Raw genomic sequence first — 18,785 nt, forward strand, 5'->3', positions numbered from 1 at the left:
TCCTCAATGTAATTATGTATTATACTTGAGGATCATATCGAGTCAATGTTTAATATCCCAAATGTAATTATGTATTATACATGAGGATCACATCGAGTCAATGTTTAATATCCCAAATGTAATTATGTATATAAGACTTGAGGATCACATCGAGTCAATGTTTAATATCCCAAATGTAATTATGTATTATACTTGAGTATCATATCGAGTCAATGTTTAATATATCCCAAATGTAATTATGTATTATACATGAGGATCACATCGAGTCAATGTTTAATATCCACAATGTAATTATGTATTATACTTGAGGATCATATCGAGTCAATGTTTAATATCCCAATGTAATAATGTATTATACTTGAGGATCACATCGAGTCAATGTTTAATATCCCAAATGTAATGACCTATCAGACTTGAGGATTGTATTGAGTCAAAGTTTAATATCCCTAAATGAAATCAATGTATTATTATACTTGAGGATCACATCGAGTCAATGTTTAATATCCTCAATGTAATTATGTATTATACTTGAGGATCACATCGAGTCAATGTTTAATATCCCAAATGTAATTTGTTTTATACATGAGGATCACATCGAGTCAATGTTTAATATATCCCAAATGTAATTATGTATTATACATGAGGATCACATCGAGTCAATGTTTAATATCCCAAATGTAATTATGTATTATACTTGAGGATCACATCGAGTCAATGTTTAATATCCCAAATGTAATTATGTATTATACATGAGGATCACATCGAGTCAATGTTTAATATCCCAAATGTAATTATGTATTTAATGAGGATCACATCATGTATTATACTTGAGTATATATCGAGTCAATGTTTAATATCCCAAATGTAATTCAATTATCCCAATGTATTATACATGAGGTTAATATCCCAAATGTAATTATGTATTATACTTGAGTATCATATCGAGTCAATGTTTAATATCCCAAATGTAATTATGTATTATACATGAGGATCACATCGAGTCAATGTTTAATATCCCAAATGTAATTATGTATTATACTTGAGGATCGTATCGAGTCAATGTTTAATATCCCAAATGTAATTATGTATTATACTTGAGGATCACATCGAGTCAATGTTTAATATCCCAAATGTAATTATGTATTATACTTGAGTATCATATCGAGTCAATGTTTAATATCCCAAATGTAATTATGTATTATACATGAGGATATCACATCGAAAGAGTCAATGTTTAATATCCCAAATGTAATTATGTATTATATTTGAGTATCATATCGAGTCAATGTTTAATATCCCAAATGTAATTATGTATTATACTTCAGTATCATATCGAGTCAATGTTTAATATCCCAAATGTAATTATGTATTATACTTGAGGATCACATCGAGTCAATGTTTAATATCCCAAATGTAATTATGTATTATACTTGAGGATCACATCGAGTCAATGTATTAATTATCACATCAGTCAATGTCCAAATGTAATTATGTATTATACTTGAGGATCACATCGAGTCAATGTTTAATATCCCAAATGTAATTATGTTATATTATACTTGAGGATCACATCGAGTCAATGTTTAATATCCCAAATGTAATTATGTATTATACTTGAGGATCGTATCGAGTCAATGTTTAATATCCCAAATGTAATTATGTATTATACATGAGGATCACATCGAGTCAATGTTTAATATCCCAAATGTAATTATGTATTATACTTGAGGATCATATCGAGTCAATGTTTAATATCCCAAATGTAATTATGTATTATACATGAGGATCATATCGAGTCAATGTTTAATATCCCAATGTAATTATGTATTATACTTGAGGATCACATCGAGTCAATGTTTAATATCCCAAATGTATTTATGTATTATACATGAGGATCACATCGAGTCAATGTTTAATATCCCAAATGTAATTTATGTATTATACATGAGGATCATATCGAGTCAATGTTTAATATCCCAAATGTAATTATGTATTATACATGAGGATCATATCGAGTCAATGTTTAATATCCCAAATGTAATTATGTATTATACATGAGGATCATATCGAGTCAATGTTTAATATCCTTAAATGTAATTATGTATTATACATGAGGATCACATCGAGTCAATGTTTAATATCCTAAATGTAATTATGTATTATACATGAGGATCATATCGAGTCAATGTTTAATATCCTAAATGTAATTATGTATTATACATGAGTATCATATCGAGTCAATGTTTAATATCCAAAACAATAATTGTATTATACTTGGATCACATCGAGTCAATGTTTAATATCCCAAATGTAATTATGTTTTTATACATGAGGATCACATCGAGTCAATGTTTAATATCCCAAATGTAATTATGTATTATACATGAGGATCACATCGAGTCAATGTTTAATATCCCAAATGTAATTCAATGTATTATTTGAGTATCATATCGAGTCAATGTTTAATATCCAAAGACAATAATGTATTATACTTGAGTATCATATCGAGTCAATGTTTAATATTCCAAATGTAATTATGTAATATACTTGAGAATGTATCGAGTCAATGTTTAATATCCCAAATGTAATTATGTATTATACTTGAGGATCACATCGAGTCAATGTTTAATATCCTAAATGTAATTATGTATTATACTTGAGGATCACATCGAGTCAATGTTTAATATCCTCAATGTAATTATGTATTTTAACTTGAGGATCACATCGAGTCAATGTTAATATCCTAAATGTGATGATCTATTAGACTTGAGGATCATATCGAGTGAATGTTTAATATCCTAAATGTAATGATCTATTAGACTTGATAATTATATTATATCGAGTCAATGTTTTATATCCTAAATGTGATGATCTATTAGACTTGAGGATTATATCGAGTCAATGTTTTATATCCTAAATGTAATGATCTATTAGACTTGATAGTTATATTGAGTCAGGGTTAAATATCCTAATGCAATCATCTATTGGACTTAGCATTGTTTCTCTTCATACACTTTAATACAAGATCACGATAGTCGATTCATTCCAAGTGTCACGAAAAACCATCAATTGTATCTGGTTTGTAGCCCTGAACGACAGAAACGTTAACATGATCGTAATAGTCTAGGACGTGTATGAGGTCTCACTAATAAATCCTTGTAAAAGTGTAGGTAAACACGAATTCGGGACTCCTCTGTAGTTTTGTATACAGTAGGGACACTTCCCTGTATTCGTAGACCGAATCATCTGTCTGTTAATATCAACTTCTTTCCCTTTTGTTGTCGTTTAATGATACGCTCATTTTTAGAGCGTATCAATTAACGACAACAAATTAAAAGAAAAGGAACTCATTAACATACATAACATAAAGTATTCGGTCTACTTTATTCGGAGTTCAGAAGTAGCGCATATATATCTGCCAAGTCTTTGATACGGTAATTTACTACGTTTCATAAGTGGATATGGATAACTAATCTGTTCCAATGATTCTCTCATCATTCTAGAACATGCGTTGGTGTGTTGGATTTGAACTAATTTGGTATCATTCGCTGTTTATTATTTTTATGTTGGTACTGAAATGACATGAACTACATATGTATATATCATATCAATAAACATAATATGTATATAAATATAAAGGCATTGGAATGGAGCTGTATTTTAATTGCTGCCATTAAGGTCAACGAAGGGTTGGGCTGTGTTTTATTTTTTATTGTTATCATATGGGTACCTGGACAAAGAGTCTGGCAGTATACAAATTCATATGTACCGTGATTTTCATACTCATGAATAGATCTTCTAATATTTCACGATGCATTTTAAATTTACAAGTACATGTACAGATACGATCTGAAAACATTTTTTTGCAATACAGCTAAAAATCATTATATTTACACCTACAGCACAGTAAAATGTGTGGATACAGGCAAACCATGAAGCCAAGTTCTTCTTCTTTTTGTGGTAAGGTCGGCCGTCAATAGTGATTATCTAGGGGTATGCGCAGGGGCGGGTGAAATATTATGTACAGTGCTGAAATTTAATGGCGTTTTTTGTTAGTTTTTTGAGCTTAAGATAAAAGGATAAAAAATGTTGGGTTTAATTTGCTGTGGTGTACAATTTCATTTAACATTTTTACAGTGTTATTAGTAATTGTAAAGTGATTTCTGCAGGTATGTTTCCATCTAAACAAACATACATAAGTCATAAAAAACCCTAATTTTTATAGTAAGTAATGTTTATCATGCATTGTTTGTTCGTCCATTTGAATAATTTCTAAATCTTAATTAGTCAAATCGGATGGTTTTAAATAGATTACTGTAGAAAAAATAACATGTGAAAATGTCTGCCCAGGCCTATTGGAAGTGACAAAACATTACTCAGTATCTAGGTCATTATATAGGACATTCTCATGTCTGACCTGCTGTATATGGTAAGTAAACATATAGTCTAATCACACACAATGTATATGTAGTATATCAAAAGATATTACAGGTAATAGAACCAGGATTATTTATATAGAGGGAAAACATTCGACACATCACTAGAATTGTTGTCTTTCTTTCATGAGCCAATACGTTACAACACATTACAACATACAAATGTACATGTACATAAATGTATGCATAGTTAAGACCCCAATTTTATTTATATTGTATACTTTATAAACTGATATTGCTATATCAACAAGTCAGTGATGTTATAAATATGTTCATCCGGTATTATTAACTGCTTCGTGAAATCGAATCAAGTTTCATGCAAATTATGTGTATTCTTGTAAAATATGACAAAATGGAAGCGTTACTATTTTAAGACTTCAAGTCTAAGCAATGGGAGATAACTAGGATATATTACTAGAACTTACAATAGTAGTTATAATATATAACTTTATAAGTAACACCAACATGTTATCTTTTATGTCTTTAGACCCTTACGATGAATCCCTCACAATTTTACCAATTCTAACTAAGTGAAATAATTTTTCAACTTAAGCCATTAAATATAAAATATCAAAACGGCTTGCCATAGATGACCTAATAGACGTTGACATGATGTAATATATAAAATTATTTCTCAGGTCCTTTCCACCTTTCTATTTGGTAATCATCTAGAGATGTAATATATATAGTTATTTCTCAGGTCCTTTCCATCTGTCTATTAGGTAATCCTTTAGAGCTGTATCAACCACTGGAGTATTCGCAGATGACGTCCGGTTAACGGATGATATAAAATCAGTATATAATCATCTTAGTGAATCCGAAACAAAAGGTGAGTTTTATAAATAGATGCCTTAGGTATTATATAATTTGAAAGGTTTGACAGTGCATGCTAAGTTTTAACTAACTATATAAGGTTTTGTACTTGGTTAATGACTAATTCCTTGAGTTGCTGATTTCTTTTTCTGACTATATTGTATATTTTTGTTTGTATCTTGCTTATTGACAATTGTATCGACTGATTGTATCTTCTTCCTTAAAAATCTTACTACAATTATCTTATAAAATTATGTGTTTGTGTATTTCGGATATTGTTTGTTTACACAGAGTAATGAGTCTGATACAGATCGTGCTTGCCCTGTTGGTCGGGTACGGACTGTGGGTGATCATGCTCGCCCTTAAGCGGTACCACGCCCTTTGTCGGACAGTGAAAAACTTCGCACAGTTTGTACCCGCCCATTGGTTTTGGGGACATATGAAAATGGATTTCGTAAGTGGAAATATGTATAAATTCTTGGTAAAGTAGTTATTGCCATGAAAGTTTTGACTGCTGTAAGTTTCAAAGTGTCATGAAATGTCATTGCAAGACAATTATAGTAAACCCTGACAGATATATAGAGGCAATAATTAACAAATGCAATAAAGGCCGAGGATGGAAACAAAGATCAGACAAAAACCCATTAATATTGAACTTTAAATGAAGTTTACCCATCCTATCCTAGGACGTAAATGCGGTAGTTTAATTAAATATTTTTGATACTTTGATTTTTTAGATGGGTGATTTGCGGCAATTGTTCAACTTACCCAGAGAGGAAGTCTATCGTATAAATCACAATAAGAAGTGGTCAATATTTTGGATGAGTTTTATACCAATGATACAGGCCATTCACCCTGATAGTGTTAAGGCGGTTCTAAAACTCTCTGACCCCAAACCCAGAGGACGGGGGCAAGTGTACAGCGTGTTTAACGAGTATCTAGGTAAGTATTCACCATTTCATTCTATTGTGGTAGGTCAGATAGTTATGTGCCCACCATGATTTTATTCCATCTTGGTAGGTAAGATAGTTCTGGACTCACCATGAATTTATTCCATCTTGGTAGGTAAGATAGTTCTGGACTCATCATGATTCTATTCTATCTTGGTAGGTACATTATCATGTAAGATAGTTCAGTACTCACAATTATTTTATTGAATCTGGGTAGGTAAAATAGTTCAGGGCTCAGAATGATTTTATTCCATCTTGGTAGGTAAGATAGTTCTGTCCTAATCATGATTTTATTATATCATGGTAATGATATAGTTCTGTACTCACGGTGATTTTATTCTATCTTGATAGCTAAGATAGTTCCACTATGATTTTATTCTAATGTAGTAGTTACAATATATTTAATTTAAGTGGCCGTCTTTAAATAGCTATGACTGTTAATTGGACGTTAAACATGATATAGCAAACCCAAAGTTTTAATTTGTTATAAATAAGTCCATAACACCATAATGTTATCTCACTCAGGGGAAGGTCTGGTAACAAGTAACGGGAACAAATGGGAGAGAAACCGTAAATTACTGACCCCGGCTTTCCACTTTGATATCTTACGTCCCTATGTTAAAATATACAACGAAGCCGCCGACATTGTACTGGTATGTATTCATGTGTACACAGGCATAATGTCTTCAGGTAAATTTCATGAAAGTTTCATGTGCAATCTTTCAGGTCAAATATACCTGAAAAGAGCAAAAAAGTCATTTCAAGTCAAAACCTTGACCTGAAATTGACCTGATATTCATTTGAAATTGACATGAATTTCACATGAAAAGAAAATTCAGATAAAATTGACCTGAAATTCATATGAAGATTTTGACCTTACATGAAGAATTTACCTGTAAAAATGACCTCAATTTCAGGTGAATTTCAGGTCCAGAATTTTTTTAGGACAAAGTGACCTGAATATATATTGTCTGTGTAATGAACGCTCTGTACTTGGGAAGGATATTTGCATTTTGTCTGCTGACTCTGTTCTACTACGTTGTATTTTCTCAACTGTTGATTAAAGCCTGCTACTTATTTAATAACTCACTATTAGTATTAGACCTCTGAGTGCCACGTTCCGTCCATACATGTTTGGAGACGAAAACTTTGTAAATATGGATGACTGAGAAAACTTTATATGGTCTTCATCGAATTAATTGAAATTAACCTTGAAGCTAGTGGTTACGATCAGTGAAATCCAAATTTAAAAAGCTTAAAAAAACTATTTGGAAAGGGGATAAGAAAGGCTTTCGTAATTTCTAATTAACGGTGTGATTAGGTTTGACATTTGCAAATAAAATTAACACATCAATAAATAAACAAATTTAGAACATTATTTAAAGGTCTACCTACATCCATATGCAGTTTTATGTTTCTTTTCAATTCGACATAGGACAAATTTGCCAGTTTGATGAAGGAAAGTCCAAACAGTATTGAAGTATCGGACGTGCTTCATCTAGCCACTCTGGATGTAATCCTCAGGTGTGCTCTATCGTACGACAGTAAAATCTGTGAACAGTACGTATTTGATCAACATATTACGTCTATTCCGAATTTGTATATGACAGAGTTATCTGCACTTGCTGGTAGGTATTGATTGTGACGTCATGTGTTTGCGAGCGTAACGTCATATTTTTCAGAGAAAATGACGTGAATTGCGCTCACAAAATAATGACGTAACAATCGATACGTACCCGCAAGGGAGCTAACTCTGTAATATGCAAAGACGGAATAGAGGTACTGTAAACGTGGACTTTTACGCGAGGGGAAATTTACGCTAATTACGCAAAGACCTCTTGATATTTTGTAAATGTATGAACCTAATTGCTCAAAGTCTAACAACATAACGAAAGGTCACTGTATTCACAGTAAGTTTGAATGGATGTCTGCCAGTCAAAGTGTCTTTCTCTTACCTGTGATTTATATTTTACAGAGAGAACCACCCTTACGCCTCGGCGGTCGACAGAATAGGAAAACTTATACTGAGTAGGATGACGTACGTATAGCATACAGTCACAGTTCAATTGTGCATGTCATCAAAATTATCAATACTTCAAACGAATGAATAGCAAATATACCGTGTGTTTCATTTGCAGATTCCTACCAGTTGTATCAATACAAATCTGGTGTATCTCAAATGGAACACGCCGTCCTAGCGTAACTGTGTCGGTACAAGTGGTTCGTTTTATGAAGCGTACTACTTGGATCCAAGATGGCGGACTCGAGATTTTTTTTTATTTGTGATCGAAATGTTTTCTTTGTTGAATACCAGAAAGAAATTATTTATATCCGTTAAAATGACATGGATGATTTATTTCAATGTGTTCCGAAACTATTTAGGTATTACTTTTATACCAATTTTATTGTTAACACCGAAAATACGTGGCTTTTGTATTCGAAACGTATCTTTCATATTGGTGCCGCCATCATTGAAAAATCCAAAAGCGTTTCATTTGGCGGTGCCGTATCAATTTAGTACAATTGGTAAGAATCCGCAAATGGAATGCACGGATAATAACGAACTATTACTAATTTTTCACTGCTGAAGATTCATTCAAGCTTCCATCCCAAATAATTGTTATTCTCATAATGAAAATCACAAAAATAACAAAACTGAACATGCCACTTGCTTGGTATAGTAAATAAAGAGTTAGACACTTGCTGTGCCTGTGTGATATAGCACTATAAAAAGGGCAATAATTCAACTAATCAGGAACACATCACGAATGTACCACAGTCTCCGAAAACACGCACCTCGCACTTCATACATGCATCTTAAGTGGCCATGGCCGTAAAATTGGATGTAGCTATGATAAATAAAACCAAATTTATTTTTAGCATCTATTTATTTTGACCTGTATATTTTAGTTACCCCTGGCAATTCCTATCCTGTACCCTCTATATGATGTCTACCGATGGTAAAGAGTACAAAAGACACATTGATTACATCCATAAATTTGATGACGATCTGATAGCTCAACGAAGGACAGCTTTGGTATGCTATATTTTCTCAATATTACACCAATCAAATGAAAACCTCAGTCCTAGAATTGTACCTGCTCCTCCCTTTCCATGATCTTAACGGTTACTAAATTGTATGTTATGGTTTCTTCATTGTAATCGCTTTTGTCATTGATTAAGTCTTCTATTTTGACCCATGGGAAATATTGAAATGGTAAAGCGCTCAGTTTGACTTAGATGTTATGGCTTTAGATGGTGTGGATTGAACATCATTCCAATTTATGTCATGATTCTATCGATCATGAAGTCGGCGATGTCATTGAATAGCTTATAACTTTTCCACTACCGATATTTTACATAAAACATCAGAAACCAGAGAGCACATGCTGCCGAATATGCAAAATTGAAATTGAAAGTTTGATTTTTTTTTTTCAGGCAGAAAATCCGTCGTTGATGGAGGGGAAACAAAGACTGGATTTCTTGGATATCTTGATGACAGCTCGGGACGAGTCCGGGGTCGGATTGACAGATCAGGAAATCCGGGACGAGGTGGACACTTTTATGTTTGCTGGTAATGGAACACAAACGACGAGAAAAGAGAAAGATATATATCATTACAATAATCGTTCTTGTTAACCATCAACCCGTATAGTCTAATAGCCTAATAACACTATACATTATCACAGTAATGCGTTGTTTTCTTAAAAAAAAACCCTGGAAGTAAGAAAAAAAACAAAACTTATTGACTGCTTCAGGATATTGGTCTCGTAGCCAAACGTAGCCACTTATATTTTAAAGAATACATGTGCTATAAATCATCAATAGGACATTTTTTTTTTATGTTATTCAAAGATTCGTCTCTCGGATATTTCAGAAACGGTTTTAAGATTTTCTCTAAAATAAATACAACGACGATGTAATTTCTTCTTCAAGGGCACGAAACCACATTCACAGCTCTCAGATGGGCCCTGTACAACTTTGGAAAGTATCCAGAGGAGCAAGACATTGTCTACAGGGAAGTGTGTGACGTCACAGGAGATCGGAAGTACATAGAATGGTGAGAATTTGGGGGAATCCTGAACTGAACGAGTCATTTTAAATGTATTCATTTTTTGAGAATCGTAATTTCATTTGAATTGCAATTATTTTGTTTAAAGACAGCTCAAATTCTGAGACGACATGTCCAAATGTCGCTATTTACGATTGATATTTTTGCAATTTCAGGGAGGACCTAGGAAGATTACAGAAGTTGACGATGTTTATGAAGGAGAGTATGAGGATGTTTCCCCCAGTAACCACTTCTACAAGACTCCTTAAGCAGCCGCTACTCCTGGACGAGGCCTACTTTCCGGCCGGAACGTCTCTCTCTGTATCCATTATGGGGTTACACCGCCATCCAGACATCTATCCTGACTACGATGTAAGGAGGAAACGGTGTCGTGTGTGATTTTGCCTGTATTAATGGCATATCATATAAATCAACAATAACATAAAACCATATTTATTACAAATTATTTTATTATAGTCACGTTGTTCAATTATACTTTAGGTGTTTTTTGTACAATTAAGTTAGCAAGCTATGTTCAATTGTATTGATATTCCACAAGCTATTTATATTCCCAAAAATAATCTCGACGCAGTCTGGGAAATGATTCCAATGAACATGGCCAAAGTTTGTTTACTGCTGCAAGGAAACTATCGAAGTATTTTTATAAACTGATCTTGCGGTAATGAAATTTGGACTCTTTTCAAGAATTAGAAATGAATAAGATATATTGATATATAGTGTCCAGTCGTGATTGCTGTTAGTAAGATAATTTCGAACCAGTGATAGTTATTAACATCAAAATATGGAGATCACTGGTATCTTAATATAGCATATTCTGAACGTGTGCTGAATACAACACGTGCTCCTATTGGCTCGTTAAAACCAAAACGTGCTCTTATCGGTTCGTTTAAAACAAAAACGTGCTCTTATTGGCTCGTTAATTACAAAACGTGCTCTTATTGGCTCGTTAAAAACAAAACGTGCTCTTATTGGCTCGTTAATTACAAAACGTGCTCTCATTGGCCCTTTCAATTCTAGAATATAACTAAATAACAAAACAATAATATAAATACACTCGACATCAGAATTATTTTATTTCTTTTTTACCACAAATAGACTACGATTGAACCAACATTTTAAAATGATTTATTTTTCAATTTCTTTAAGGTTTTCCGTCCAGAACGTTTCCTACCTGAGAATTCTGAGAACAGGGATCCGTATGCTTTCATCCCCTTTTCTGCCGGTCCCAGGTAGGGTGTATCAATTGTACCGCTATTTTTTCCTTGTCTATTGACCTTATTTTTACATAACTAATTACATGATTTACCTAGTTTTATTGGTAATACAATCAGAGATGTACACTTATATGATATGCAAATATATTATGTATTTAACCTTATAACCTTATCAAATTTTGAACATTGTTAAGTCTCGCGTTGTATTTAATATAAATGTGATGTAAAACCACTATTTAGAATCTTGAATGTGGGTTATAGCTTTCAAAATTCAAATTATTCTGAAATGATTTCCTCATAACAGGTTGAACGATTCGGAGTTCAAGTACATAAAACTCAAAGAATATTGATTTGAAATTTAGTCACCTTTTGTTACAACGACCAACACATTAGCTAACAAGAAACCCTTTGTCATTATTCAATTTAACAGATTAATTCCACCATTTTGAAGTTGAAATGTAATTTCGTTATATACCTTATATCTTTCTTTCTTTGTGAACCTATGTAGTATTCATCTAGTAAGGATTCATCTATCCGTTGATGTCTTTTCAGAAACTGTATTGGACAAAACTTTTCAATGAACGAGCAGAAAGTAATGTTAGGAAGGATACTCAAACGGTTAGTAATTTAGTGCATTCGCCTGTAATAATAGTGTTTAAGTTTAGAGCTTAGCTGTTCAAACTTGAACTTCACTATAACAGTAAAAGAGGGAATTGTTCTTAAACCCAGACTGTAAGATTGTACAAAAGTCCCGTTATTCTGAAACTTTTCAAAGTCCATATGAATCAGTTAAATGACAGCCAATAGTCTAAACGACAAACCTATTGAAACATGTAAACAACGTTCAAGTCATTTATATCTTTGTTTCTGGATGATCTAAGTTTGTGTAATTTTTAATCTTTATTTCTGGATCATCCAGGTTTAAGTTTGGTCAAGTTAATCATACCAATTGTTAAAGGGACAATTCAGTGAGGCTTATTCTATTACATAACCACGATGCAAAATATGACATAAATGTATTATTCTACATTCCTTATGCAACATATAACATACTGACAAATTCCACGACATTGTTAAGCATTTTGGTTGATACCTTTGAAGTTCCAAATCGTTGATCAATACGATTAAGCAGGTACAACATGTACGCTGTACCCTTACCCGAAACAAAGTCATGTACGTTAAACAGATGTAATACATAACCACTGAGGAGTTGATATAATTGTTTTCAGACAAGAACATGCATCTAATAAGGTAAACACACTGCAGTAAAGAGCGATTTGAGTAGTTCCAGACAAAAAATACTTTACCACACTGGCAAGGGCCAGGGATAGGCATACAATACGTCCGACCACTATGTTTAATGGTGGACAGTAAGCGAGTTTGAACATTTCACATACATTTCACTACAGTGGACTTTTCTGGCATGTCACAGTAAAACCAACTAATCTTATTTCTATTAGAACTAGTTTGTTTCCGAAATATGTGCAAATTTTAATATACTCTTAGACTGAGTTGTCCTTTTAATTATAATTTTTGGTAACTTAAAATAGTCCTATTATAATCCTATATTTGTATGATGGGTTACCAGATGATGCCTTCTTTCTTTTGTTATGTTTACCACTGAAGAAATCTGTGTACACAATCATAATAATTCTCGGTTTATTGATGTGAACGTAACTGTAATATCATGTAGTGATATCTAACCAATAGAGGATCACGGGTATACAGTAACCAAGATCACTTCAGTCAGTTATCGGCGAACAGCGTAATCCTGTCCATTATTCTATTACTTTCAGGTTCAAGATTGTGTTGGATGATGAACACGAGGTAATCCCGGTACCAGAGCTGACCCTCCGACCGAAAAATGGCATCAAAGTTAGATTTGAAGAGAGATAAATGATAGGGAAATAAACATTATATGCATCATATGAGCTAAATTATTTCTATTATGAATAGACATTTCTAATTTTGTAGAACCATCGTAGAATTGATTATTTAGGCAATATCATGACTTCTGTAATTTGGATGTTATTGTTCTGTCGTTTCCTATAACTTTTATAATGTTCGACCACATTTTCACCTATTCACTAGAGAACATTTAAAAGTATAATGTATTGTTTATAATAAAAAGTATTACATATATTGTGATATATAGCAATAATAATACTGTTTAATAAGATATTATTTAGAGATATTTTGAAATGAAGATGTTCAAGGATTTAGTGTTAGCACAAAGTTTGTATTACATTCAAAAAAGAATGAAAATAATTTTCATGACGTGCTCCATGGATGTCAAGTACGGTGATATACTATGTCATTTCTGTTTCAACGGTTTGTCTTCCAGGAGTTCAATTAATGTAAAATACCTGTTGATTAAACTACGAATTTCCCATGACAATACAAACTTTTCTGTACGCCGCTCAGCCTAAAGTAGAGCGTTGCGACCCAGAATTACTAATTAGTCAATATAACACAGGGGCATTAATATATACAATATAACTCAACTCGATTCATTATTTTTTCATACGTCATAACACAGGAGCTCGCATTTGTAATCTTTTAATTAATTGACATATCAGAATAGTGACTTTCATTTGCGTGAATTAAAGAAAGTACTAGGCTTTGTATTATCTGAGACATCACTAATGTGCTGATTTAGAAGGTTTATTTCTTAATTGGTTGATAGAGGTGATATTGGTGAGGTCAAATCTTTATGCAAGTTCATGATATTCATTCAAGGTTTTTGGAGTGAATCTATTAGCATAAATATGAGATCTACATAACGGAATTATAAAGATTCTTTCATTTCTCAACAAGGATTGTTTTACACTATCAAATTTTTGTTCAATTAAATCATTTAGGTATGTAGGAGCAGCTCCTGATAAAATTTTATGATGAAGAACGAACCTATGTTTTCACGCCCTGTAGCAATCGTACCCCATCCAATGTCTAAGTAAAGTTATAGTGTGATGTTCCTTTACGCAGTCCAGTGACAATGTGAGCAGCATTTAATTGAATAGATTCAAGAAGAGAATTCTCCTGTTGTGTACTTGTATAAAAATAGACAAATGAATAAAGACATCACAATATTCCAATAAAGGTCTAGTAAATGAAATAGAAATACTTGTTAGAGACTTTTGAATCGATTAACATTGAACAGATTTAAATAAGTTTATACGATATTTTGTAGATGTGATTAATATGGTGGTATTGAGACAAATCAACCGTCACACACATTCAAGTGACCTTGGAATATCTAAATTATATTTGTAACACATTCCCTATCAATTTATGCGGGACCTTGTATTGTAACGTTATCTGATAACACACGTATAGCTGGCTGGCTAGACAAAAACAATCTGAGCTATTGCTAACACACTGGTTTATATGTAGAAGCTGCTGAGAACAGGTAAGCATAATGTATCTAACAGTATGTAATAGATAGCCACAGTATGTAATAGATAGCCACAGTATGTAATAGACAGCCACATTATGTAATAGACAGCCACAGTATGTAATAGACAGCCACAGTATGTAATAGACAGCCACAGTATGTAATAGACAGCCACAGTATGTAATAGACAGCCACATTATGTAATAGACAGCCACATTATGTAATAGACAGCCACATTATGTAATAGACAGCCACATTATGTAATAGACAGCCACAGTATGTAATAGACAGCCACAGTATGTAATAGACAGCCACATTATGTAATAGACAGCCACATTATGTAATAGACAGCCACAGTATGTAATAGACAGCCACAGTATGTAATAGACAGCCACATTATGTAATAGACAGCCACAGTATGTAATAGACAGCCACATTATGTAATAGACAGCCACAGTATGTAATAGACAGCCACATTATGTAATAGACAGCCACAGTATGTAATAGACAGCCACAGTATGTAATAGACAGCCACATTATGTAATAGACAGCCACAGTATGTAATAGACAGCCACATTATGTAATAGACAGCCACATTATGTAATAGACAGCCACAGTATGTAATAGACAGCCACAGTATGTAATAGACAGCCACAGTATGTAATAGACAGCCACAAATAGACACCACGTATGTAATAGACAGCCACATTATGTAATAGACAGCCACATTATGTAATAGACAGCCACATTATGTAATAGACAGCCACAGTATGTAATAGACAGCCACATTATGTAATAGACAGCCACATTATGTAATAGACAGCCACAGTATGTAATAGACAGCCAAGTATGAAGTTATGTAATAGACAGCCACATTAATGTAATAGACAGCCACAGTATGTAATAGACAGACACATTATATAATAGATAGCCACATTATGTAATAGACAGCCACAGTATGTAATAGACAGCCACAGTATGTAATAGACAGCCACAGTATGTAATAGACAGCCACATTATGTAATAGACAGCCACATTATGTATGACAGCCACATTATGTAATAGACAGCCACAGTATGTAATAGACAGCCACAGTATGTAATAGACAGCCACAGTATGTAACCTATGTAATAGACAGCCACAGTATGTAATAGATAACCACAGTATGTAATAAACAGCCACAGTATGTAATAGTAACCACAGTATGTAATAGACCACAGTATGTAATAGATACCACATATGTAATAACAGCCACAGTATGTAATAGACAGCCACAGTATGTAATAGTAAGCCACAGTATGTAATAACAGCACATATAATAACCACAGTATGTAATAAAAACCACAGTATGTAATAAAAAGCCACAGAATGTAATAGACAGCCATACCTTTATTTATCTCAGTCACTAATATGACTGTTAGCGTTAGGCAGGTTGTGACTTTACTTAATAAAGTCGCCGCCATCTAACTTTGTGGTAGGGTTAGAACAGTGAGTTTAGCGACGTACCAGTAACCTCGGGGTCCTGTCTGGATTTACACTACTCTCGCCCTGTTACACCATCGGTAGCATCGTTAAAGAAGGCATTTCAAAGAGAGTATTTACATAGTGATTTGGTCGTCTTGTAGCTTCGCATCAGGGGGATTTCGCTTTAGCTTTGTCGGCGGACTAGTAGGTTCGACCTACCCGGTTATACCAATGAACAAACTTAGCAACCATAGCAATGTTTTAAGGGTACAATTTAGTCTATTCTGCATTTGAATTATGGTATTATATACTAAAACCGCAAGTACGAAAGTTATCGTCGTTGTTATTGATGTGACCTACAGATGTTAAATTAAAGATGTACTCCTCTGAGAAGTCAAATTTTTTTGTATTTATGCTTACCCCTACCCCCTTAATTTTGAGCAACAAATATTAAACCATTTTCAGCCATTTTTGCCAATTTAACCATTTATAGAAAAGAATTCTGGTATTCAACCTTTTTGATTAATATGTTTGCATATCAATAGGGAATAGGGTTTGTCTTTCTAAAATTAGGCAGAAAAATGGGGGTCCGTGTGCTTACATTTTTGTGCCCCTCATTTGAATATTTGTTTTTTTCATTATATTTGAGTTAAAAAATAATAACAAGTTGCTCAAACTACTATTCAATGTTATATAATAAGTGACTAAAGCGTATATTTTCTCGCATCACAATGCTCAATATTGTAATTTTCATAGAACTAGTAATGAGTTACAGAATAACTTAGCTCGATAAAGCTAAAAATACTTGCGCACAGTGCATGATTTATGTAAAGCCAATTTTTAAGCAAAAAATGATTAAATTAAATACAGGAATCCGGCTAGTATAGATTACGGATATCGCGTACACAAAGTATCTATTTAACAAAACGACTATTCTATTCATTTGTCCTCAATTGTCGGGGTTTGAAATAATACTTTGAAGTCGGTGATACTTGTGGTGTAAACACAAATCTGATTATACAACAAAGACAAAATACAAAATGAATGTGTGAAAACTGAGCACAAATACGCAGAACTCATCTTCAAATATATCCTGGAATATTTGCCCATATATTTCTATTTCTATATGGGGACAATAGTGTTACACATGTCCATCCAGTTCAATTTTAGCACCGTCCTTATTTCAGACGAAGGAAGTGGGTTCAAGTCCTTTAGATATTTCTAGTTTCCCTTTCTCCTCGACTTTAACGGAAAGAACGATATCATCAGATGAACTATTGTAGGTTTCAGACCCATGTACTATTGTAGATTTCAGAACCATGTATTATTGTAGGTTTAAGAACCATGTATTATTGTAGATTTCAGAACCATATATTATTGTAGATTTCAGAACCATGTATTATTGTAGATTTCAGAACCATGTGTAATTGCAGGTTTCAGAACCATGTATTATTGTAGATTCAGAACCATGTATTATAGTAGGTTTCAGACCCATGTACTTTGTAGATTTCAGAACCATTTATTATTGTAGATTTCAGAACCATGTATCAATGTAGATTTCAGAACCATGTATTATTGAAGATTTCAGAACCATGTATCATTGTAGGTTTTAGAACCATGTATTATTGTAGGTTTTAGAACCATGTATTATTGTTGATTTCAGAACCATGTGTTATTGTAGATTTCAGAACCATGTATTATTGTAGGTTTCAGAACCATTTATCATAGTAGATTTCAGAACCATTTATTATTGTAGATTTCAGAACCATGTATTATTGTAGATTTCAGAACCATGTATTATTGTAGGTTTTAGAACCATGTATTATTGTTGATTTCAGAACCATGTATTATTGTAGATTTCAGAACCATGTATTATTGTAGATTTCAGAACCATTTATCCTTGTAGATTTCAGAACCATGTATTATTGTAGATTTCAGAACCATGTATTATTGTAGATTTCAGAACCATGTATTATTGTAGATTTCAGAACCATGTATTATTGTAGATTTCAGAACCATGTATTATTGTAGATTTCAGAACCATGTATTATTGTAGGTTTCAGAACCATGTATTATTGTAGGTTTCAGAACCATGTATTATTGTAGATTTCAGAACCATGTATTATTGCAGATTTCAGAACTATGTATTATTGTAGATTTCAGAACCATGTATATTGTAGATTTCAGAACCAGTATATTGTAGATTCAGAACATGTATTATTGTAGATTTCAGAACATGTATTATGTGATTGTATTATAGATTTCAGAACCAGTATCATTGTAGATTTCAGAACCATGTATTATTGTAGATTTCAGAACATGTATTATTGTATTTCAGAACATTCTATTGTAGATTTCAGACCGTATTTGTAGATTTCAGAACATGTATTATTGTAGATTTCAGAACTGTTATTGTAGATTTCGAACATGTATATTGTAGAT

The 18,785-nt window shown here is 32.9% G+C and overlaps 1 protein-coding gene across 2 annotated transcripts; it reads left to right on the forward strand.

Moving 5' to 3' along the window:
• Window positions 1-4,362: 4,362 nt before the first annotated feature.
• LOC138317628 (cytochrome P450 4F6-like) lies at window positions 4,363-14,606 on the forward strand. 2 transcript variants are annotated; one of them, XM_069259427.1, is made up of 14 exons: window positions 4,363-4,429; window positions 5,137-5,265; window positions 5,541-5,703; window positions 5,987-6,191; window positions 6,725-6,852; window positions 7,635-7,759; window positions 8,175-8,237; window positions 9,110-9,236; window positions 9,638-9,773; window positions 10,136-10,259; window positions 10,427-10,622; window positions 11,418-11,500; window positions 12,038-12,103; window positions 13,282-14,606. In XM_069259427.1, the coding sequence occupies exons 3-14, from the start codon at window positions 5,545-5,547 to the stop codon at window positions 13,379-13,381; spliced, it is 1,512 nt and encodes a 503-aa protein (XP_069115528.1). In that variant the 5' UTR covers window positions 4,363-4,429; window positions 5,137-5,265; window positions 5,541-5,544; the 3' UTR covers window positions 13,382-14,606. The 2 variants fall into 2 exon arrangements, with proteins under 2 accessions (XP_069115528.1, XP_069115529.1); XM_069259428.1 differs by lacking the exon at window positions 4,363-4,429 and having other exon boundaries at window positions 5,128-5,265.
• The last annotated feature ends 4,179 nt before the right edge of the window (window positions 14,607-18,785 follow it).

The sequence above is a fragment of the Argopecten irradians genome, chromosome 3 (assembly GCF_041381155.1).
Source record: "Argopecten irradians isolate NY chromosome 3, Ai_NY, whole genome shotgun sequence".
NCBI lineage: Eukaryota > Metazoa > Mollusca > Bivalvia > Pectinida > Pectinidae > Argopecten > Argopecten irradians.

What these genes read in the sequence shown, in the direction of transcription:
- LOC138317628 (XM_069259427.1), top strand. Translation starts at nt 5,545, where the DNA reads ATGAGTCTGATACAGATCGTGCTTGCCCTGTTGGTCGGGTACGGACTG. An exon ending in GATCGGAAGTACATAGAATG is followed by an intron (nt 10,260 to 10,426) that starts GTGAGAATTTGG and finishes TTGCAATTTCAG; the next exon opens with GGAGGACCTAGGAAGATTAC. An exon ending in ACATCTATCCTGACTACGAT is followed by an intron (nt 10,623 to 11,417) that starts GTAAGGAGGAAA and finishes AATTTCTTTAAG; the next exon opens with GTTTTCCGTCCAGAACGTTT.